Source organism: Tachysurus vachellii, chromosome 1, assembly GCF_030014155.1.
Source record: "Tachysurus vachellii isolate PV-2020 chromosome 1, HZAU_Pvac_v1, whole genome shotgun sequence".
NCBI lineage: Eukaryota > Metazoa > Chordata > Actinopteri > Siluriformes > Bagridae > Tachysurus > Tachysurus vachellii.
The window spans coordinates 8,334,103-8,359,794 of record NC_083460.1 but is presented as its reverse complement, the minus strand read 5'-3'; the positions used below and the strand labels follow the sequence as shown (position 1 = coordinate 8,359,794).

General features: G+C 36.4%; 1 protein-coding gene across 1 annotated transcript in view; it reads left to right on the top strand.

Moving 5' to 3' along the window:
* Positions 1-25,692, top strand: part of sema6ba (sema domain, transmembrane domain (TM), and cytoplasmic domain, (semaphorin) 6Ba) — a 132,845-nt gene that overhangs the window by 91,915 nt on the left and 15,238 nt on the right. Inside the window, exons 6-13 of the mRNA XM_060871121.1 lie at positions 3,995-4,093; positions 6,210-6,300; positions 6,498-6,617; positions 9,230-9,318; positions 9,507-9,724; positions 18,279-18,410; positions 20,516-20,665; positions 24,142-24,321. Coding sequence (XP_060727104.1) covers positions 3,995-4,093; positions 6,210-6,300; positions 6,498-6,617; positions 9,230-9,318; positions 9,507-9,724; positions 18,279-18,410; positions 20,516-20,665; positions 24,142-24,321 — 1,079 coding nt within the window. The remainder of the gene's footprint in view (positions 1-3,994; positions 4,094-6,209; positions 6,301-6,497; positions 6,618-9,229; positions 9,319-9,506; positions 9,725-18,278; positions 18,411-20,515; positions 20,666-24,141; positions 24,322-25,692) is intronic.

Below are 25,692 nucleotides of genomic sequence, written 5' to 3'. Positions count from 1 at the left end.
ATCTGCAATGTCATGTCAAGATAAAGTGGCCAGGATTTTTTGCCTTACTGTTTTTTTTTTTTTTAAATAACTCAAAACAACATTGCAACGTAGCAATCATTCAGAAACTACAGTCTTTATTCTACCAGCACTTACCAGCACTTGGCCTGTGTTTTGGCAGATGGTAGATGGTCAAACTAAGCTGGCTTTTTCAGCAGGGTATTTTTGGTTCCAGACATTTATTCCTAGCTGCAACTGATAGTTGCTGTGCTGCTATAGGCCTTTTAATGTACCCTCACAAAAAAAATAAATAAATAAAAATGCTGCTTTTCTAGTGTAGCAAATAATTGGCATTAATCGTAATAGCATTTAGCGCTCACGTTCTTTTACTATTCTGCAGAAAAGCATCAAAAATTAGACATCTCCTTTTTACTAGGAAGGCATTTGAACACAGGGTAAAACAATATTTACCTTTATACCCAATTTAAACATGCATAATTAATGACACAGATTATTTAAGTAGATTTATTATCATTATCATTATCATTACTGATGCCCCGTGTGACATATTAATCCTTCTGAATGATATTTAGCAATGGTTGGTGATCTACTTGAATGCAACATCTAATCTCTTAAGTTTCCCTTAAAAATGTATTTCTGTGTGTTTACAGTACAAGATACTCTCATTTTGTTCTGCAATTTTTTATTTGCCTAATGCAGACACACACACACACACACACTCATACACACATTTCCCTGATGCCAGTTCTCTCTCAGTAATTGCACTGGCAATTAAATTCTTTTGGCTACTTTACCCCAGTGGACACATTCTCATAAAGGGGATTGAAATTCAGTATTCTAGCTTGAGTTGCGAACACGTGTGCTACCCTTTGCATCTTCTTATGTCTGTTTATTCTGGTCTTTTGGCCTCATGTTGAATAGTCTGATACACACAGACGCACATCTTTCACTGCAGTCTCCTTCTTCAACAGAATACAAATGGAGCCCTGCGCATTCATATATCTTAATAAGACTCACAAACCCACAGGTACACAAAGCTGCCTAGCAGCACAAACGTTACCTTTATTATTGTCTGGCTGAGGGGTCAAAGGTTATCCCATCATCTCTGATTGGCTCATAATCCCTTGTCCGCCAAACAGACAATACCTAGCATACAAATCATAATAAAAGCATTGAATGCATTTATTATTAATAGGATTCTATACAAGGTGATCAATAACTGATATTACACAAAAAGATATGTGTGGGTGTAAAATGAATGCTGTTGCATAATGTGACGGATAGAAGCAAAATTACTTGCATAATGTGACAGAATATGTATGCGACTGAGAGGCATTAAATACACAATAGTGTATTATTTTCTCCAAACATCCACTAGTCTATTCTCTCTGGATTCTTTCTTTTTTCATTCTGCAAGATTATGAGAGAAGGAGAGAGAGAGAAGGAGAGAGAGAGAGAGAGAGAGAGAGAGAGAGAGAGAGAGAGAGAGAGCAGAAGCTGTGCGAGTGGGATTTGACCCATTGCCAAACAACACAGGTGGCGCTTTGTCAATGATGTGTCAGGAGGGACAAAGCAAATGAGAAAGAAGAAGAAAAGAAGAAAGCGGGGAATTAGGCAGAATTACACTCCAGAGAGAAAGAGAGAAATAAATAGCATAGAAACAGTATAGAATTTACATTAGGAAATAAAGTATGTGGCTGTGAGAGAACCAATAGTCCTCAGGGACTGAGTATTAATGAAGGGTTAAAAGGACATTCACAGTAATAATGATGATCAATTCACAGTAATTATGGTGCTTTTTAATTCTGAAATAAAAATGTATGTTTTGATTTAAACAGTTTAAATAAGTGTATTAGTTTGCTACCTTACTGAGTCTCCAGTGACATTTCCTTCAGCCTAATATTGTGTCCTACAAATTACAGCATATTGAGTTTCTGTAGATTTATAACAAGTAAAGCAAATGCTCACAGGCTCACAAGTGTAATGGGTTTGTCATTATTTGTATTTGTTGTATATAAAGTTCTGTGAAAGCAGGACTGCATTGACTGACATCCCTTGTGCAGTTTGTGCAAGAGATGTGCATGATATTTTACTATTAGCATGTCATTAGAGCACTGTCTTTACCTGTATTTACATAGTAAATCTTGAAATGAAAGTGATAAAAAGATAATAAACAAAAATATACTAAAATCATTCATTGGGGAAGTTTATAACATTGATTATTATGTTATAATTATTATTTCATTACATTGTCACCTGTTAAGGGGCGGGATATATTACACAACGAGTGAACAGTCAGTACTCAAAGTTGAAATGTTGAAATCAGGAAAAATGCTCAAGTACAAGAATTTGAGTGACCGACAAAGGCCAAATCGTGATGGCTAGACGAGAGCATCAGATCATCTTCAAAACAGCAGATCTTGTAGGGTGTTCAGGGTATGCAGCAGTTAGTACCTACCAAAAGTTGGCCGAGGAAGGACAACCAGTCAACTGGTGACAGGGTCATGGGTTCCTAAGCTGACCAGAGTGCCCATACTGACCCCAGTCTACTATTGAAAGCACCTAAAATGGGAAAGTGAGTTTGAGAAATGACCATGGAGCAATGGAAGAAAGTAGCCTAGTCTGATTAATCAGGTACGGTGGCACCCAGAAGCATTATGGGGAAAAAAATCAAGCCAATGGAGTCATTAGTGTGACAATGAGGCAGGGGGAAATTAATTTAACTTGCACTATGTACCTAAACATTGTTGCAGACGTCTTCATGGCAACAGTATTCTCTAATGACAGTGACCTTTTTCAGCAGGATCATAGTGTTGACTTGGCCTCGAAATTCCCTAGATTGCTATCTGATCGAGCATCTGTGTGCTGGACAAACAAGTCTGATCCATGGAGGTCCCACCTCACTACTTACAGGACTTAAAAGAAGTAATGTCTTGGCACCAAATACCACAGCACACCTTCAAAGGTCTCACACTATAATATTTGATTTACAGAATGTATTTACACAGTAGAACATCTTCTCTTAACAATCACAGAGTTAGTGTTTATTGTTCCTATCTTGTAATAACTCACACTGCTCCTGACACTGTTACTATGGTTCTTTTTGTGGTGCTGTCATTACTGCTTTGGTACATAACCTTTTTTTGGACTAATTAGTAAAGAAACATGTTGACACTATCTGTTTTTACCTTGACACTACCAGTATGTGAATCATATTAAAGAATGTGTTAGGTCTTATGAATAAGAGCTTTCTTTAGACACTGAAACACTATCAGGAAAGGGAAATATCCGTTCAGTCAAACACACTCACGCCAAGCATATCTAACACCAACTGAGCACTCAGCGCTTCAAACAATCGCCCTAGAACATCTGCCCTCAGTGTCAGCCCTGCTGAGCTCAGCTACACCATGAAACCAAGCCAAATTCAATGGACAAAGAAGAAGTGTGTGCCCCAGCATGGAGCTGCACAGTGGGGCTCTTCTGCAGTGCTTTTTATAAATACACATAACTTCTTCAAAGAGTTTCACAGGTGCTTTTAAATGAACCAAAACAGTCCTAAATCTTCAGTGTACTGTTTTGTTTCTTTAGTAATCTCCTGGCATGCTTTAATGGGAGCACTTTTACCATGCTTTGTTCTAATGAGAGTTCAAATTCTTAATTATCCCCATTAACATCAAAAGCAGACACGCATCATAAATATTCTTGAATATTGTCCAGGAATGTACCAAAATGTGGGGGGAACTTATTTGAGTATGAACTACTGCTGATTGATTGATCATGAGCCCTGTGGTGGAGCTGCACAGTGAGGCCTACTTCATTACCTATCCAAGCGTTAAGCAAACTGTATTTGCAGCTAAAATAAATGCCCATGTTTAAATATCTGTCTGCATGTCGGCTCATCTATCACATCCAAATTTGCTTTCCTCATGAATTCCTCTTTGTTTCTCTCCCCCTTTTTGTTTTTTATTTCTCTCTGTTGGTCTCTACCTTCCAGGAGGAGTGCCGTAACTATATGAAGGTCTTGCTGAATCAACATGGCGGGCTTTTTGTGTGTGGGACCAACGCCTTCAACCCGCTGTGCGCCAATTACACCGTGAGTGGCCTCATAGCGCCTCAGGAACAGCTGAATACCATCCATACTGGCGCCTCACTGAGCAAATATGTGACTGTGTTGAGAATTTAATGGGAATAGTTAGTCCAGTGTTAAGTCAAAGGTTCTTGAACTTGCAGTAGAAAAATAAAAGTCACAGACACTTTTATGCAGTTTTTTCTAACCATAATCTATTTATTCAAATTTTAGGCACAATAGATAAATGTGTACCATCATATTTCTTTCTTTCTTTCTTTCTTTCTTTCTTTCTTTCTTTCTTTCTTTCTTTCTTTCTTTCTTTCTTTCTTTCTTTCTTTCTTTCTTTCTTTCTGTATTTAAGCCATTGTTTATTAAAGTTAGACCGTTAACCTTCTTCACACTGAATCCAAACCAGTTCAAAAGTAGGTTCAAAACATTTTCTGTCATATCAACAGCCCAATTTTCTAGTATTATTAAAATTACAGTTAGAATATTATTTAGTAAATTTGAAATATTTATATTTAAGTTTATATCAAGACTAAACAATTGCACTTATAACTAGAATAATTCAATTTGACCTGACCTTAAGAAGTATTTGACTCATATAAGTGCAGGCAACGTGAGTAAATCTTCTTTGATTTAATATTGATATAATAGTTTAATAATATGTATGTGAAAGACAAAAGACAGCCGCAGTCCACACTTCTAATCATAATATTTCTCTTCATGCTCTATTCCTTTTTGTATGAATAGAGTGATGAGAATTTCAACGTAGCCTCAAATATAAAACATTAGCAAAGAATAAGTAAGGAATATTACATGAAAGGTCGAGTTGATTATTTTTTTTAGTGTAGATTAAAGTGTTTTATTCCTCTTTCACCACCGGCACCAGTGTTTTTATTAACTCTTTTACAAAATGTTGACACTGGAAACGCCTTCCTAAAAGGCTAAATAAACATTTCTTCACGAAGTACTTCACCATATCGACCTTGCAGTCTGAACTGTCTGATCTTTACTGTTATTTTTCTTTTATTTTAATGAGATTTGAGAATTCAGTAGTCCTTAGCTCTCCACATTATTAAAAAATATTGTAATAATAAAATATCAGGCATCTTATATGTCATGGATCTTTGGGGGTCTGAGACTCCACATTGAGCAGTTCCTCCAGAAGTTTTTATACAAGTTATTATTATTAATTTTTTTTTTCTTTTCAAAATTTGAGATGCAACCTTCAGAGTTTCTTTCAGTTTTTTTTTTTTTTTTTTTTGTACTTTTTTCAGATTTGTACTTGAATTGGTGAAATTGCAAGCATTAGATTCTATTTTAAACTTCTGTTATTAAAGATACATATAATTAAAGAGTGCTTTGGCTGAATGCATGTTGTGATGACGTCACACGACTCCTCTTAGGCTGAATCTGCGGAAAATCTACAATCATTTTGAACATATCGAGCTCCTGATAATATTGTGGATATTGTGGACTGAAAACCAAAAAAGCTCTGGAGGGACTGAGTAAAAACCACAGTCAAACGTATAATCAGATTTTTAGGATTTTTTCAGAATGGTTTGAAGTGGTTTATATTACTGTTTTCCTCACTTGCATCAAATGCATTTTGATTTACCAATAAAAATGTCTTATTTTTTGACCTAGTGCTGAGATTACAGCATATAAGAAAGCTGCTTATATTTCCTTAAGCGTAGCTTTCTGTCTTATCTGCGAGTGAGTTTTCTGTGTGAGAGAGTGTGAAGACGTACAGCAGTGAGAGTGTTAGTAGTAATTTAAGACTATGCTTAAACCAAAACTGTTGTATTATTTGTATTACATAAAAAGCATAAACCTCAATCCTTTTTCAAGGAACTTGTATCGATTGCAGTAAGAAATAAATAAAATACTGAATGTAGAGTATTTTATTCAGCCAGTCAGTAGATGAGTTGTCAGCATGAACTATGATGTCAGATATACAAGATTATTTATAGACCTCTTCCTGCACCCTCTCAATTCCCAATTTCCCACCACCTGGAGATACGGTAGCTGCTCTGGGAAATGGGGTGTGACGTGTATGTGGTTTTCTGCAACCGTCAACAAGTGAGTGTTATTTATGGCTCCTGATTTGTGTGTGTGTGTGCATTCATGTGTGCAGAGAGACACTCTGGAAATGGTTGGAGAGACCATCGGTGGAATGGCCAGGTGTCCGTACGATCCTAAACATGCCAACGTGGCCCTGTTTGCAGGTTTGTAATAGACACACTTTGTTATATTGTGTTAAAGGACAGCTTGTGAAAATGGATTGCATTTGGGGAATAGGGGAATGGGTGTGTAACATTCTTATAGACTTATATGGAGTATTATTGATGGGAAACAACCTATGCTGCCCTTTCCATCCTTCCTGTTCGTAACTGATCTCTTGGCCTTTTTACCTTTAACCCAGAAGGTAACCTCTTCACGGGTACCGTGACGGATTTCCTCGCTATCGACGCTGTCATCTATCGGAGTTTGGGAGATAGCCCTGCTCTCCGCACCATCAAACACGACTCCAAGTGGTTTCGAGGTACATCAGCTGATTGCAGCACTGATTGTTCTGTCACCTGAATAGGGATGATCGATTTCTTGTCAATGCTCGAGTTCCTTTTAACCTGACACCTAATTTAGGGTTATACATAACAATTACTTTTTGATTTCAGATCAAACCGATAAAAGAAAAATAATGAGATGTTTTTGTTGTTTCTAATCTAACATGTAACAGACATAAATCTCCTCTAGAGAAGCAAATAATGACTAAAACATGACAGAGTGTGCTATTAGGAAAATAAACAAACCCAACGTCCATTATTTCCAGTGCATAAGTTTCCCAATGATTATAAGTCTTTATTAATTTATTAATGTCACAATGTAATTTTAACACATTAATCATAGTTCCTGTTATCGCTTACGTTATAGCTGGGTTTTTTCTTGCTTAAATGAAACTTTACTGTTAAAAAAGTGCTGAAATTCCAGGCTCTTTCCATACATTTATATTATGTACACTATTTAAAATATAGATAATATTAAACAACCAATAATAACTTTTTTAATTGCTTTGTTAATACTGTATGTTTAGCTTTTAGTTTTTTAGTTTTTTAACAAATTGGTATGAGTATATTAACATAAACCGTAAATAGCCCTGTGGTATAATAAACTTTATTAATTTTTTTGAGGGGAATAAAAGCAAGAAATGTGAAGAAGAACTTGATTTATGCTTTGCTGCACAGCTTTGAGACTTGAAGGTAAAGACGCAGATGGCCTACTGAGTGAGTTTGTAGTTAAAAAGATTCAAGGTCTCTCAGCCACAGCGTGTTCAAAAGATCAGCTAGAGAAGACTGAGATCGAAGAATGAGAGAGTTTAAGTCTTCACAGCTGCCTCAGCTCACGCTGTACTTTTTCTTTACGAAATTTATAAGCCTTCGTCTGTGATCGCCTCTGTTTCCCTCTGTCTTTTTCTCCCGCGTTCTTTCTTGTATTGCTGCGCTCAGAATGTTCAGTAGCTTATCTGAAATCATATAAAAAGTTCTGGCTGTAGTTGCAAAAATAAATGTTTGGAAAAAAAATCTTTTTAAGCAAATTGCTTAATGTGTTTGTTTACACAAGAAATGTGGTATTCGTGAAAAGCCCACAAAATTATTTTTCCTTTATATGCTCCTGAGTGTGTGGACGTGTACAAATAAGAAAAATAACTAATGAAAATGTTGATTTGCAATAACAGAAATCAAAAGTTCATCATTTCTGTAATGCTCCCTGTTGTTAGTGTTTGAGGTTGTTGTGTAATGGTGCCAGTGTGTGCTTTCTGAGTGAGTGATAGTGGAATTTACCAGTGATATGGTGGAAGGAGCTTATTATGAGACATGTTGACATGTTGTGAAGATGAGAATAACTCTTCGTTCAGTATTGATGTCGCTAATGCAGACTGTATGAAGATTTTTTAAAAAGTGGTTTTAAAGTGTTGTTGAATGATGCTTGACATCAATTGAAAAAATTCCCAACAACAACTGTAATCGATAAGGTGGCACGGTGGCTAAGTGGTTAGCATGTTCACCTCACACCTCCACGGTCGGGGTTTGATTCCCACCTCCACCTTGTGTGTGTGGAGTTTGCATGTTCTCCCCGTGCCTCGGGGGTTTCCTCCGGGTTCTCCGGTTTCCTCCCCCGGTCCAAAGACATGCATGGTAGGTTGATTGGCATCTCTGGAAAAATTGTCCCTAGTGTGTGAGTGCGTGAGTGAATGAGAGTGTGTGTGTGCCCTGCGATGGGTTGGCACTCCGTCCAGGGTGTATCCTGCCTTGATGCCCGATGACGCCTGAGATAGGCACAGGCTCCCCGTGACCCGAGGTAGTTCGGATAAGCGGTAGAAGATGGGTGAATGAATGAACTGTAATCGATTCCAAATCATTTAATTTGCCTGGATTACTATACTTTTATATATGGAATATAGGTTGGGTTTAACTTGCTTCATTTCTATTACTTTTACAGCATTTAGCAGATTCCAGAGAAAAGTACTTTGGAGTCTCTGTGAAAAACACATTGTAGCTTGAGCTCTAGGTCCAGAGCATTTTGTGTAACCCAAGGATGTTTTTTAATTGCCATTTATTAAAAAAATTTAAAAAATGATAAAATAAAAGTTAGCTACCACAAACACATAAATCAAAACAAATAAAACAAATTAGAAATTTATAACCGAAGAAATGGTGCTGTGTAAATGGAGGACTTAGACGTAAGCCGTAAACAAAATGCCTCGATGTTCTAGGTTGTAAAAATTCCTACTCCAAAGTAAAAACTGTAGATGAACTGAAGAAGTTGAATTTTTTTTGTTTTTGCCAGTGATTCAAATAACAAAAATGTTCTCAAATGAGAAGATTTGAACTCCCAATCAGTCACTCTGATTAACAGAGGATTTGGTCATTGTTGTAAGAGTATTAATAATAATGATAATATTTGCAAAAGAGCAAACTGTGACATGAAGTTAATGTGATCATATAGCCAGAACATTCCCTGTTGGAATAAATGTCATTTTAGTTATTTGTTATTACTAGTAACAGTAATTAATAAATATGTAATTTTTTTGGGCTTCATCCTATTTTGTTTGTGTGTGGGTGTGTGTGTGTGTGTGTGTGTGTTTGTGTGTCTCAGAGCCCTACTTTGTTAGTGCAGTAGAGTGGGGTCCTCACATATACTTCTTCTTCAGAGAGATGGCGATGGAGTTTAATTATTTAGAGAAGGTGAGTAAAAATTTGTAAAACTTACTGAGCTGCCAAGTGGTTTAACATTATGCTAGAAATGAACCTTACGTCTTTAAGCTGTGTGCATATTGTGTGTGCGTATTAAATATCCTTATTTGACTACAGTGTTCCTCTATGCATGAATATTAATGAATCACTGTGTGTGTGCGTGTGTGTGTGCGTCTTAGGTGATGGTGTCCCGTGTGGCTCGTGTGTGTAAAGGTGATCTTGGGGGCTCTCAGCGTGTGTTAGAGAAGCAGTGGACATCGTTTCTAAAGGCGAGACTGAACTGCTCTATTCCAGGAGACTCTCACTTCTACTTTAACCTGCTGCAGTCCACCAGTCCAGTCATACGCATGCACGGCAGAGACATAATCCTAGGAGTTTTCTCCACTCCTCCCAACAGGTACAGACAACAAACACCTGCGTTTTTAATATCCTCTGTCTGTGCATGTAAGTCATTGTCTACATGTGTGTATGGTGCCAGTGTGTATTCATTTAAAAATATATTTTCTTTTCATATATTATAATTCAGCTGTAGTGATGGCGGTTCACTGTGACCAGTTATATTTTTCTCTTTGAGAGTTTTTTGGATCATTAACATTTTTTAACCTTCCTAATAAGGTACATAGCAAAAAAAAAAATCCTGCTTAAAGTTTTACTAAAATACCTGCCATAAAATAGTTACTAAACAATTTACATTTCTATGTTTCTCAAATAATAAAAAAATCCTATTAAAACATCTACCAAAAATCCCTATTAAAATATTTACTTAAAAAAAAACTACTAAAATAATTACAAAAGCACTACAAAAGTACATAATGAAACACAAAACTAATTTGTATCACAGTAATAATTTCCCATTATATTTATTCTACATCATGCTTCAATGCCATTGTACACTTTAAATGAAATAACTCCATATAATGCGCAGACCTGTGCATAATAGAATTAAGATATAAATATAAATCCTAAACGATCTTCAGAGATGCTACTAAACATAATTTTGTAGAGAAAGTGAATATTTTTAATAAATACATAAATAAATATATACCGCTAAAACTACATAATAAATGATGGATATTTATTATGCAGTGCATCGAGAGTATATTCTGTATTAGAATGAATCATTTTCTTTCTTAAACGTTATTTAAACGTTTGTGCTAATAAATATTGCTATGTTTTCATAAGGTTATTTATTAAAATCAATTTGAGAGAGAGAGAGAGAGAGAGAGAAGTAGAAAAAAAATGTGTTGAAAGTCAGAGCATCTTTTTGTAATAACCCACGTTTCTTATATTCAGTCCCATATGAAATGAGAGAAGTTGAGCAGGAGATGAGTAGACAAATTGTCCACCTTATATTCCACATAGTCTTTCCATTTCATACTGACATGGAGTAATTGGTGTACCTTACAAAACTCCAAAATGGCCGAGTGACACCTCAACCCACCACAAGTGATTGGCACTTTACACCAGATTACAATGTCTCCTTGGAAACTAAGAATAATGTCCTCTTCTGGCATGACGCACCAGCATCCCTCTCCTGGAGATAAATGTATTAAAATGAGGATGAAATAAAGAGAGCTACTCTTACACAAAGTGCTTCTATGGCAGTAAAGGTATAATGTATTGTTTCATAAGTGTGACATATCTCCCGTAGCACTAAAAGCGGATGAATGTCGTACACACATTGCGGCTGCTGCTGCTGCTGTGAGGAAATGGCCGTGATGTCTCTGTACAACAGTTAAGCGATGAGATAGAGAGGAAGACGAGGGACATTCAATGTTCCACAGACATGAAATGTCAACTGTAAGCTGCAGTCAGAGGCGTATAAAACAGATGAGTCATGCAGGTGCTTCGATTCTGATGCAAGAAAATCAGTCAAGTACATACATTTGAAAATACAGGTTTCCTTTTTCTAGGATTTGCCTTTCTGTTTTATGTTTATTCCTTTTTCTTTTTCTTAAAGTTCCTCCCCTTCTCATTTTCTTTCCCTGTTTCCTTTTCTCAGTTTTTCTTTTATTTGCGTCTTTTTCATCCAGAAAAAAATCTTTTTTCTACGTCTTTTTTTATTTTATTTTTTATTTGAACGATTTCTTTTCCATTTGGTCCTTATTAATGGTGTTTGCAAAGCATCATTCTTACTATCCTGCATACTCTTCCGGACAAAATCGCGCAGCATTTGTCCTAGACCCATGAATAAGGTGTAAAATTCGACCGGCTCATTGAGGAGAGGTGTGATATGACTTTTCTAAGCGTTCTGAGTACCGGTACTTCCGGTACCGGGTCTCAAAATGGCCTTTTTTCCCAAAGACTCCCATTATAAACTTTGGAGGTTTATAACTCGGCAAGCTTTCGAACTATCTACACCAAACTCGGCCAGCTCCTTTAGGGTGATACTCTGAACAAAGTTTTATATTGGTGTACCGACTGGCCTTCCGGTTGTGCCGCAGCCCCGCCCCCTATATATGCAAAATCAAAAAACTTTTTACAACATGGACATGTGACATATCAAAACACTCAGAACAATGAGGGGAACTTCCTCACGTGTAATTTGATGATGTCACGTGATGTCACATGTAGCCCCGCCCCCAAAATAAGCGAAATCAAAAAGTTAGCACAACATGGACATGTCATATATCAAAAGCCACGTGCAAGCACCATTCACATTTTCTTCAGGAAATGTACATTCTAGTTTTTTCTTTACTTTTCAGTTTTTTCTCTTTCATTTGCTTATTCTTGTTCGGCGCGTAACTTGTCCCGCAGCTTTTGTCCTAGACCCATGAATGAGGTATCAAATCGACCGGCTCATTGAGGAGAGGTGTGCTATGACTTTTATAAGCAATCCGAGTACCGGTACTTCCGGTACCGGGTCTCAAAGTGGCCTTTTTTCCCATAGACTCCCATTATAAACTTTGGAGGTTTATAACTCGGCAAGCTTTTGAACTATTTACACCAAACTCGGCCAGCTCCTTTAGGGTGATACTCTGAACAAACTTTAAAATTGGTGTACCGACTGTGCTGCAGCTCCGCCCCCAAAATATGCAAAATCAAAAAACTTTTTACAACATGGACATGTGACATATCAAAACACTCACAACAATGAGGGGAACTTCCTCACATGTATTTTGATGATGTCGCATGATGTCACGTGATGTCACGTGAAAATAAATAATTAGCATAACATGGACATGTAACATATCAAAACACTCAGCACAATGAGGAAAACTCCCTCAAGAGTACTCAGATGATGTCACATGCTCGTTTCGACTAGCCTCCGGGATTTGCCACGTGCAAGCACCATTCACATTTTCTTCAGGAAATGTACGTTCTAGTTTTTATGACTCATTATTTGCCCATTTTTCTCCTTCTTTTCTGTTTGCTTTTTCTTTTTAAATCATGTTCCCTGTTTATCTTCTCTTTGTCTGCTGCTATTACAGTACAATGCTGCATCAGTCATTTCAAAGGTTATTGAGTGCACACTTACTTAATCAGGACTCAGTTAGAGCAAAGCCGGAAGCCTCAACATTAATCACTATTCATTTAGCAATTAAGACACAACAAGAAAAACCCCACCCTTACTTTTGTTACCTTGGGTTTTCAGTAAGACAACACACGTTAGAGAGAGAGTGCAAGCGAGAGGAACATTGGCATGCTGCAGAGAACCATGTCATGAGCTATCTCACCAGACAATGAGTAGCAGAGAAAGTGCACAGCCGACTGCAGATGAGCTTGGAGCAGATTGGCAGGAAAGACATACAGAACATGCTTTTTTGTTATCTGTGGTCTGCTTACATTCTGGTTATATTGAGGCTTAGTCAGTAGCCAACAGACAGTATATTCATCAGACCTTTCTGGATGAATAGGCAGAAATGGGATGGTCCGCACCAGACAGGTCAAGCTGATTTTGGCTTGACCATAAAGGACTGTGGGATGAGATGTGCTGCTGCAAACACACATTTATATTCTTGGGAAGTTTTCTGCCAGAACTGTTAAAAAGCCTTGGAGCAGTGAGAATGTCTTCAATAACTGATATTTGTTTTCATGTCTGCTGTATGGTTTTGTTCCTCATATGATCATTTTTTTTTCCCCCAACAACAAAAGCTGTAAATTGGTTTCCTGTGAGCAGCTGAATGTTTTCTATTGGTTTGATATTAGAAGTAATGCACAGTTTTTCTCTAGAACATGGTAAAATATAGTGGAAAATTCTCTTTTTAAATATTTAATATCACCAAGATCCTCAAAAGATCAGGTTTAGGTGCACGGTGTTTATTAGAAGGCATTTCGCTCTGGGCAAATGTCAGATTGAACAGCAGGCAGCACAGTTTCTTCTCAGCTGTTCAGCCTGTGCAGCCTGTAGCTCCTGCTGAGTGAAAGACACTTTGATGAGACCGGTATTTTGATGCTGTGGTGTTGGCGACAAGATGGCATGTTGTTGGCATGTTGATGGTACAGCACTGGCCTAGCAATGACATGAGGTTGGCCATGCCAGTCTTTTCCCACTGTGCTGGCCACTAACACAGGCCTTAAGCCAGGAGGTCATTTATGTAGTAGATGGTGGGTGAGAAGGACAGACGGCCAGACAGAGATAAAAGAGAAAAATCGTCTACCATGAGTTATATCTTAGTACAAATTGTATGTGTCAGAAACATGCACAGTACACAACATGGAGTGAAATGGTTTTTTTTGACTGTCCATGTCATAGAAAATAGCATCAAAATAGAGTAAAGAGTAGAATCTCAAGAAAAATAATCATTTTAGAATTTAACTATACAGGGAGAAAAGGGAACATATCTAGGAAATATAGACTGTTATATATGAAAGCAGACTGGAGGTAGAACCAGTAATGGTAGTGTGCGTTGTAAAGACAAGTCTAGAAAAGTTTTATCTTATTTAAGAGCCTGAATGCCCTGCGGGAAGAAGCTTCTCTCTGCTTTCGGGGCGCAGAAGCTTCGATAGGAAGAAGTGTTCATTGTTTAGACTGAATATTTATCATACTGTATATGTAATCTGTATTTTTACCATATATATTATAGGGGTTCACATTTAACCATGTTGTCACAAACAGCAGTGAGGAACTTGACTGGAAATTGACTTCCAGTAAACAAATTAATTATTCTATAACGTGTGTTTTTCCTTCTGTTGGAACCTTACACAATATTAGTGGTTAGAAATAACACCTACAAACTATAGATTGTTATGAACAAATGCTTAGGGCATCTGAGGCGGCAGAAATAGGTTTGATATCACCATTTATTTTTCAGGATATAAAAAACTGTGTGAGAAAAATAACCTTTTTTTATGAAAATTGTGCCCCTAGTAGGCTAGGTTAAAACATAAATACTTATGAAAATCTACAAATGCTTAAACTCCTGAGAGTCTGCTTTCATATGAGTCATTAACCGTCATAATGGAATGTGACAAGACAAAGAAATGAAATGCTGAACACTGGCATAAGAAAACAGGAGCAAATTCCATTTTTGGCCTCTAGAGTTAAAATCTAGACACTTAAAATAAAGCTAATTAACAGTGTTCAAAATGTGTTTTCTGAAACAAAATAAAAGTATGTGGACAACATTATTGCGAGCTTCATGATTCTGAAGATTAAAGCCAGAAAGGTTTACAAAGCATATCAGATACTATAGCCAGTGGGCAGAGAATCAGAGGCTGTATTTTCTGATCATGTTAGATGATATTTAATTGAATCACACTGCATTGCTATAGGAGGTTTGAATCAAATTGTGTCATTTGATCAATATTTATTTACTTGGGTTATTATTATATTAATAGACATAATATTTCTTATGGAAAATTGGAAATCGTAAAATGTCAAACTTTAAAAGATGTTTGCAAATGCCATGTATGCAAATGAATCATTAGGTATCTATCATTGGTCACTGGTTCATTTCAGTGAATATTTCAGTGGTTGTTTATCTATCTATCTATCTATCTATCTATCTATCTATCTATCTATCTATCTATCTATCTATCTATCTATCTATCTATCTACAGTATCTATAATATTTTAAACATAAACAGAGAGAAAGCAAAGAGAGGAAAAAACCTCAAAGTTCAAATACATTTCTCCAGCCAGATCATTACAAAGTTGTAGTTCATCAAATCCTGACAGTTCATTGGCCAGTTTGGAGCTGCAGCTGATGGTTCCTAACGGCTTATCGGCTGAGCTGGCGTTCTGAAAAACAGCCGTTCTGTACAAAAAGTGCATGTTTGGGAAGATCGAAAAGGAGTAAAGTCAGTAACGATTAACATGAATACACTTTGAACTTGTTTGTCATCTTTGCATGGCCTACATTTCTGCCAGAGTGCAATTTAGTCAATACCTACAAGAGATGCTGTCGGAGGTTTTCAGTGTTACTGCTATTACTGGGGATGTAGTAGCCTAGTGGTTAAGGTGTTGGATTACTAATCGGAAGGTTGTGAGTACAAATGACATGTCCACCAAACTGCCACTGCTGGGCCCCTGAGCAAGGCACTTAACCCTCAATTGCTCAGGTGTAGAAAAAATTTGATAAAAATGTAACTTGCTCTGGATAAAGGTGTATGCTGGAAATGAAAATGCTGTATTTGTTTGCTCTAAGACCTATTTCTGATCACCTTGCTCATCCTCCTTTTTACTTATATTGTGTTCTGAATTGTGTAAGTAACAATTGGTGATTGGTGTAAAGTGGTCTTAGTATTCGGTTTTGCATAATGGCAACATCCTGGGGTCATCAGCTCTGTTCCAAATGATTATCTGTGACGCTTAGTCCTACTCCTGTAGCTTATCCTGCCTTTAACTTTTCTACCTTCCTGATCTTTCTATGAATTATTTCACACTCTTTGAAGAGTTGTTTAAATGACTGCCCTTAGGGGCATTCCCTTGAAATGCTTAATTGTTCTGTGTAATTGTCTGGCTCTTTGTCTTCCTGTTCAGTGAAGTGAACCAGATGAGGTAGGGGAAAAATGCATGAAGAGGTAACTAAGCAAGGCAGATCACAATAAGTGGATCCTGTCATAATACATGCACTTTGACATTCATCAGTTCAGTCTTCATACGCACCGGATGATATCTAATCAGGAGAGTGCGAGTAGGAACCATTGAGTGTGACTGATTTGGAACAGAGCCCTTTGTGAGATTTGGCAGTTGGATTGAGTCCCTGGTCCATCGTTGGCACAGTGACATCCTGCCAGCGGGTCCAGTTTCAGGTGGCAGGCGCCAGGCAGCCATGTCTAGCCCCCTTTTTTTGACATAGCGCAGATCCGGACTAATCCAGCCTAATAATTGATCACATCAGATCATAGCTTCTGACTTTTCACAAAGCAGACAATGTGGTGCATCTCCTGTCATCTTCTCAGTCTCTCACCCTTCTTTTACTTCTTATTTTCCTTCTCGTCTGTCTGTCCGTTCTGATATTTTCCTGTCTGCTACACTCTTCTAGACTGACTCTTGTACTCTTGGCTTGTCATTTACCTGTTTCTGTTCCTCTCTTTCTTTCTAAGGGAGAGTGATGTCTGTCTAGTGCTAGTAAAATATACTTTTACCTGCAGCAGATCGAATATCAGGTCGTCTGTGACATTATTCTAGTGATAGTGGATTTATAGCTTTTTTGTTCAACAGCATACTCTTTGCTTGTAACTCACTGTCCAGGTGCTCAAAATAAGAAACTTGAAAACTGTCATAAGCATATTATATATAATGTATGAACATATTTCCACACATTAACTCTTTTGGAATATACAGGCTTGGAAATGTGATACAAATGAGGTCATGAATTCCCCAGAGCAGATGCTGGCTTTGCTGCAGTGGTGTGTTGAAAGATCTGTTGTGTATGTCTGTCTGTGTGTGTATGTGTTGGCGTGGGGGGGTTAGTTGGTCTGGTCTGGACCACATGGCGAACACCTGGACCCTCAATCAGGTCCCAAGCCTTCCATATATCCCTCAGCTATCAATCTGGAAAACATGTATATCAAGTACTCCACATCTCTGTTCATTTATCATTTATGTAATAAAAAATGATTTAAATATGTACCATTTGTATGGATTTATAGTTAGTATTCCTTAGCAGTGCCAATACAGTTGGCACATATATTTATAAAGTAGCTCCATTATGAATGATTCTTTGTTCCACAGGAAAATGTGTCTGTTTTATTTTATATCATCTTTTCTATGAAGGGTGTCAATAATTCTATAATACGGATATATTATTAATTATTTAATAGGGTTGTAACTAATAAACAGGAAGCACTAAACAGGGAGCACAGAAAGCTTCATAGCACATCTGTTCGAAGCTAAGGATGTACATCATATCGGGACTGCGGGATGCTGATGTAGGATGCAACAAATAAACCCACTGTGAAGCAAAATTAAAATACAATCGGACCCTTACACACTTCCAGTGAGACCAATTATGAAATCGACTGTTGTAGCTGAGTTTGTAGAACTGTTTGTAGAACTGGCAGAACCACATTTTGCACACCAGGATGACATTTCTATCTTTCTACTGTTTAAAAAAAATTACACCATGTACATTTCAGGTTCAAATCCAAGTAGCACTACAGATATGACTATCTGAAACTGTAAACATTATATACATTGAGGCATTGCATTACACTACTACTGTTTATCTAGTCATTACTGGCAGTGATTCAGTTCAGGGTTATTATGTGTATTATGTGTATAATCACTTCATAATGACATAATGTGAATAGTTGCTTATATTATTATATTATAGCGGTGCAAAATGTATTTAGTCCCAAATCCTTTTCAAATGGCTTTTGTAAAGACCTAATAATGACTTATAATGACTTAAGATCTAGTCAGCAAGGTTCAAAAAAACCCAGAAGACTGTTAGAGTATTTTGCCCATGTTTGTTGTGAGCAATTACAGCGGTGCATGTAGGGTGTCGATCAGATCACTCAGCACATCCTGACCACAGCTGCTTCTGTTTGCTGTTTCCCAGCATCCCTGGCTCAGCGGTGTGCGCGTTCGACATGCAGCAGCTGGCACGTGTGTTTGAAGGGAGGTTCAAGGAACAGAAGACTCCAGAATCAATCTGGACTCCTGTTCCGGAGGAGCTGGTGCCCAAGCCCAGGTAACACGACAGAGCCTTTTCTCTTAATACGCAATGTCTTCTGTTTTAACACACAACCTACATCAGTGGTATAGCACAGAATGAAGAGCATGCAAGACCAATAGGTGAATGCATTTTTAAAGCACATATAACATAGTGGAATTTGGTGAAATATGTAGGGAAGGAAACAAGACAAAACATGCTGTCATAAAAAATAATTCCCTTAAGGGTGTGATGTGGCACGGGGTGCAAGCTGAGGTAATATAACAGCATGGTCTGGAGTGGGTTATTCTGCTTATACCACACTGATTTGACAACAATTATTTTAAATTACATTTATCAAATGAATATGTCTGAGTCTTTCTCTGTCTTACACACTAAATTACTTTGTTAAAAATGTTATTTACTATTAGTCAGAGGCATGTGGAGCTACCACTGTACATGTGTACATGTACATGTGTATGTGGAGTTACTACAAAAACAAATAACATCAGATCTAGAGCATTAATATAAACCTATGTTCATATTATTAGTGCACACCTTCTGACTAAACGGATTCAAACATATTGACATGCTGTGGTATAATAGACAATACCATGCAGCGATAAAACAGTATGGAAAATGCATTGTTTTATAGCTTTACAGCCTGATATTACTATTAGGGATGTTTATTAATACAGACTTGTAAATCAGTTTATTGTTAACTTTTAGTCATTTATCAGAAGAATGTAGAAATAAAGTTTCACTAGATTTAAGGAGTTTCTGATGCTTAGGCTTGCCAAGGTCAGACCTTTGAAGAAATACAAAGAAAACCTCCTTGTTTATGGTACAGTTAATAGTTAAACCCTAGCACAGCATTTATTAAGGATATTTTTTCATTCTGATTTAAGCATATTCCTAAATTCAATTAAACTTTCCTAAATGAACTTAGGAGTACAAAATCTAATATAAAACATAAAAATTTGGTTCAGTGAGAGTTTTCTAGCCATGTGTCCTAATTGGCTACTAGCAAGCAAAGCTAACTTACCAATTATATACAGAAAAAAAAACTATAAATAGGTTACAAAAAAATCCACAAAAGTAAAAGAAAGTTGTATGAGTATTTTGAAAAACCTCTGCGAGAATCAGTGCTTCCTCAGTATTGGGTCTAAAACATTTATGAACCTCTTCTTTAAAGATCAGTGCAGCTAGTATAGTTGTGCATCTGGATGAAGATGCAAATTTTGTCTTTGAGATCATCACAGTTAAACTCAAAAACTTTGCATCTCACTGAAAGAAACCAGTGAAAGCAGTGAAACTACCCTGTTTGGGCCTATTGGCTCGGACGTAACATCAGGCAATTTTTGTGTGCTTGGTGTTTCACTTAGTATAATTATAAGGACACATTTTGCACTCTAGACAAAGATGTATAAATATTCTTTCTCTCTTAACACACAGTTCACATCAGTGATACAGAAATTGGAGAGCACTCAGGGTCTAAGTGATCAAAGTCGTCTCTAAATGCTCACAGCACAAGCAATTTTGGTGAAACAGTCAGCAGTCTAGAGCAGGTCATGCACTAAATATGTTGGCAAATCAGGCCATTAGTCCAATTACTCCTTTACCATTTGGGTTTCTGCTTCATTTCCAGATGACCAGATACAATAATATAATATTCCACTGAATTGTTTTCTGAATCTGTTTTGAGTGTAATTGCATGCTTTCACATGACAAAGATCTGTAGCAGGAATATTCTGTTCAAATCATACAGCACGGGGTAATTCTTTACTTATACAGTATATAGATATTTAAACTAACATGAGGATCATTCTGGTCCAACTTACCTTCTTAAATGCAAGTAAATCAATACCCTTAAACTGAGAATATGCTTCAGAGGCTGAAACTAAAAAAAAAATAAACTATGGCAATGTTAAATGTTTTGTCAGACAATTTGCTAAACTGCTTTGTTTGGCTGAATGAAATATTTGTTGGGTCAACATACTACAAGTTGGGTCCACAAGTTAATACATATGATTATCTGTAGTGTAGATTAAATGCTTAATTCTGTTATTCTGTTGTCCTCAAACAAGTAGGTCTTTCTGTATTCAAAATTGTGTAAAAATCCTTCCTTGTGTTTGATTGTGTAGGCCTGGGGGTTGTGCTGGTCAGGGCTCCAGGTTCAGCTCCTCTACCGCTTTCCCTGATGAAGTTTTAAACTTCATTAAGACCCATCCACTTATGGATGAAGCCGTCCCTCTGCTGGGACACAGACCCTGGATAGTTAAAACTATGGTCAGGTAAGTGACTGCTTTTCATGGAAAATAGCCACCAAGTTTTCAGAATTTTTGCTCATATCCATATTCATGTCTTCTGATTTGGGGAAAATGCTAATATGAAGGGTAGGAATTAGAGTCAAGGACAGTTGGGTGAAGGAAAATAAACCACACTCACCAACAGTTTTGTTTCGTCTCTATGTTTGTATGTTAGAGCTTGAAAATGGTAATATGAAGGTCACATATAAAATGCCTCTCTTGAGGTAAAGTATGGTTAGAGATTCAAAACTGTGGGCAGCTGGCCTGGTCTTACTCATGCAGGCATGATGAAACCCTTCATGCATATAGCCTGACTAACAATGTAAGAGTGTAGATGAAATTGTAAATCAGTGCTGGAAAATGCTGCCAAGTGCAATTTGACAGCTATTTGCCTCTGGACTCTGAGTGCCGTGGAAAGTAGAAGAGAAAGTCTTTTTTTTTCTTTCTTTCTTTCAAAAAAAAAAAGAAAAGTACTTCATTTAGCCAAGTCAACTGAATTTTGATTGAAATGTTCTCAGGGGTGGAAATGTTATAATGCCTTTCATGAATAACAATGTTGTCCTTATTTGGCATTATAATGCATGATTTTGATGTGTATAAAAATGATTGTGACCTTAAAATTATAGCAAAACCCACTTCGTTTACTGTGCTCCACCATCAATGTATGAGTTTCAACCTGTTCATCTTTTGCTTTAGAGAAACAGCATCGATGGCTATTTTGTGCATTTCGGAAAACATTAGTTTTAAAAAATTATTTGTTTATCCACATCAAAATCCAGCTGTTCAGACTTTTAGATTTAAATGAATTAACCATAACATTAAGACCACTGACAGGTGAAGTGAATAACATTGATTATCTCGTTACAATAGAACCTATTATGCTCTCATTGAAAATAAATTGTCCCCAGTTGTTTTGACACCTGTATGTGTGAACACCCCTTTAAATCCTCCATATCACAAATTCCATGGAATAGCCCCATGGTTAAAATTGAATTATGCTAATTTGTTTCTTGTGATAATATAGCTAAGGGCTACTTTTAGTAGTCCCTTGTTATTAAATGTGTTCATGGTACCATGTGACACATTTTCCTTATCACGTTAAAAGGTTATTGTTGATACTCGTTCCATCTGGCTGCCTCGATGAAATATTCATGTTCATACTGTTTAGAGTCATTACCAGAAATTGCACCGTTGGTGTTGTTTTATTGTATGTTGTTTTACCATTTTTCTTCTTTGTGTACACACATTATCTGTGAACAGTGTCTCAGTGTTTCAAATGATCTCAAAATTACACATATTCGCAAATCCACATAAATTACAAGCAGAGTGAAACATTGGCTCCATGAACATTAGCACTCTCCTCAAAATGAAATATTCACATTGTAATAACACATTTAGCATCTAAATTTTAACAACACTTGTTTTTTACACTGCATAGATTAATTGAAAGCACTGCTGTCACAGTGTGTACAGTATAGTGTATATGCATTAACTATAGACATGCAATTAATCATTTATTAATATGTTTATTTACTTTTACAGAATTACATTATACAGATGGGGAAATGGGAGATATATAAGTATGGCTGTAAAAAAAATATGAATGAATGAATGAATGAATGAATGAATGAATGAATGGAAATTAATCATGAAATAGGTCCATGAATAAAGCTAGAAACATTGTAAGAACTTTTGTCTCAATTGTATTCAGAGAGGAAACATCACATGCAATGTTCTCTAATAGTGTTGGGAAAATCTGTATCGCTTAAGTTGTGGTTGATTATATGATGGCAGCAAATGTAACTGGGATTTCATTAGAGACTGAGAGTTGTCTTTAATGTAAAAGGGCACTTATTTCATTCCCTCTCCTCTCTCTCTATATCTAACACAAGCTCTGTTCTATTTTCTTCCTTCCCGTCTGTTTCCTCCATCAAGTCTCCACTGTACAGCAGGGTTTCATCACTGTTTTCATTTCCATTTTCACATCATATTGTCTATAGAAAATGACATTTTGGATTCATTTGTCTCACTCAGTAGAGGAAGACACATGTAGAGAAATGGAAGGAGAGTTTATCCTGAAATTTATGTTTGACCCTAAGTTCAGACTAACAAGCAACAGGTCACATGTGTTTGTGTGTAGCGATTACTACTGTTGTTGGTTTTGGATGCGAATTGCCTTATTTTTTATTTTGTTTTGTTTTGTTTTTCTATTGTTTTGTTTTATTTTTCTACACTATTATTAGCTGTATACTATATAAACTCACCTAAATAACTCATTTACCTGTAAATTAGTTGCCACATGCTAAGATACACACTAATTCATTTGCACCAACATTTACTACAAGGTTGTACATGACAGATTGAATATGAAACCATAAAGATGAAACTATATAGGGTATAGGTTTTTCTTTCTTTTTCCTGCAATTTAAACAGTCAATTGGCTCTATCTGCAAATAGGAACTAAAATTTGAAAATTGAGTCGCTTTTTCACTCGTTGTTGATGCTAAAAACATAGCTCTGTATCTTACCTACACTTGGGAAATGAATGGCCTCTTGTTGTTTCGTTGTTCATTGGTGTGAACATCGGGTAGATACATGTTTTCAAATGCAACTTGCACTTCTGGGGTGTCAAAAGTGCCAAAATGGGTAAGAATTTGTTAGCAAAGTGATGGAAGCAAAAACTCTACCACAGGCAGAGAAATGTATAAGAAATTACTTTGGAAGAACTGTAGGAATGGCTTATAGAATAGACAGGTGAACTTTAGTTATAAATAAAAGTGTACCCCTATAAATACAACAGCATGTGAGCCATTGTGAGAATTTATAAGGGCAATGCTGTAATTTGTCTATATTTATTGATAAAACGAGTCAGGTAAATAAAACTCAACTATGGGCTATTGATCAGAATGCCTTGATTTCAAATCCCACCACTGTTACGATGCAAACAATTACTGTACAATGCTTTATATATATATATATATATATATATATATATATATATATATATATATATATATATATATATATATATATATATATTTATATATTTATATATATATATTTATAAAGCATTGTACAGTAATTGTTTGCAATTGTAGATGTATATATGTGTGTGTATGTATATATATAAAAGACAGTTTTCTGTAATGTCAGTGAGACTGATATAACTTTCACATACATCACAGTTTGTTTTCATTTTTTGGGGTGAAATTAAAGCAATTTGCTTAAAACTCCAAGCTAGTGTACTTGTACAGTTTTCTAGCTTGGCTGTCCTTGTCATCATTTGTAATTTTCTTTCAGCACATAATGTTGTGTCATAACCATTGTTCTTATTTAAGTTTTTAGTTCACACTTTGAGCAAAAATAAAAATCAATTATGTAACTGTCTGTTTGCCTACATTGTATGTCGTTATTACATAAATCCTATTTATGCTTTATTTAACCATTCGTCTTCATCCCAGGTACCAGCTGAACACCATGGTGGTGGACACAGAGGCAGGACCACATAGGAACCGCACTGTAGTGTTCCTCGGGTCCACCAGGGGCACTGTTCTGAAATTTCTCATTACACCTGGTAGAGACAACCCTTATTCCAGCACCAATATCTTTCTGGAGGAATTAGAGGGATATAATCCTGAGAGGTAACAAAAAATGTCATTGTGAAAGTTTGCGCCAAGAAGAAATGTATCATGTATTTTGGTGTTACAGTTAATTCCTGATACTGATACAGTGTGATACCGACTTCTTATCTGTAGACATTTAAATGAATATTACTGTGTTTGCTTTGGGTAGGTGTTTGTGGAGGTTTATATGTAGGTAGGGTATTAATATAGATGTTCTTATGGATCAGTGTTTATACTGTATTGTATTGTATGTAGTGAATTAAGACTACACATTCGGTTGGTGATTCTGTTTCCAATCAGTCCGATTATTAATATTTCGAATCAGTTTGGGATGCAACTGAATACATTACAGTCCATTATTGAGAATGAATTCCTTTACAGATACGGTTACACGTACAGATATGAAAAGAAGTTCTACTCTTGTTAATATCATCTGACAGTGGTTTGTTCTACCATCCTGGTATAAATACAGCCTTACAGAGCTCCAGTTCATATTTCTATACAAACTGACCTGACACTCACTTAAGAAATGTGCTTTAATTTAAAGAGCCACTTTTTCATATAACCCATTCAGACCACACACAGAATACGGGACAGAATATATCTGGCTTTTGACGTTGTTATTAGGATGAAAATCTTCCTGGGAAATCACAAGGGTTATAATGCACTGAAGCTAAAAGGTCGCCATTTTGACAAGCACCATGACTGTGTGCCTGTTTTGTATTAGATTTAAGTAATGTGTCTAGTGAACTTTTCTATGCTGGAACGTAATAAACCCGAAAAATGTATATTTCTATGATTTGCATAAGACAAGTTTAAAGAGATGGAATCGTTACACCTCGTTGTGTAGGATTTACATTTAATTAAAAAGTCACTTTTAGTGTACACAACATCCAGATACAGATACAGATCTTTGGGGCACAAATCAGATGTAGTTACATGTACAGCTTCATACCTTGTGTTTAGACATGTTGTGTTTTGTTATGTCTACGGTGTGATAAATGTTTTGGGGAGGTTTATATAGGTATGATTATATGATCTGTTCAGTAATTGGTTGTTTTCATAGACACCACTGTGGAACAAAACCACAAAAGGCTTTTCAAATATAATTGTAGCTACAAAGTCCATTTTCTAATGTGTTCACAGTGACTGAATGTGTCTGTAATTCTCATGGACCTTATTGTTATTAGTGTTTGTTATCAGACATTATGAATATCATTTGTCGTTCAACTGTTTGTAACCAATATTTGTGTACTAGCACATTGTGCTTAGCTGTCGCTCTGTTCTTCCTCTTATCATGTAACTCAATGCACTACACTTAGCATGAGGAACTGTATTAGGATATTTGCATCATTTGTTTTATTTGTTTAATAGTTTTAGACACAATAT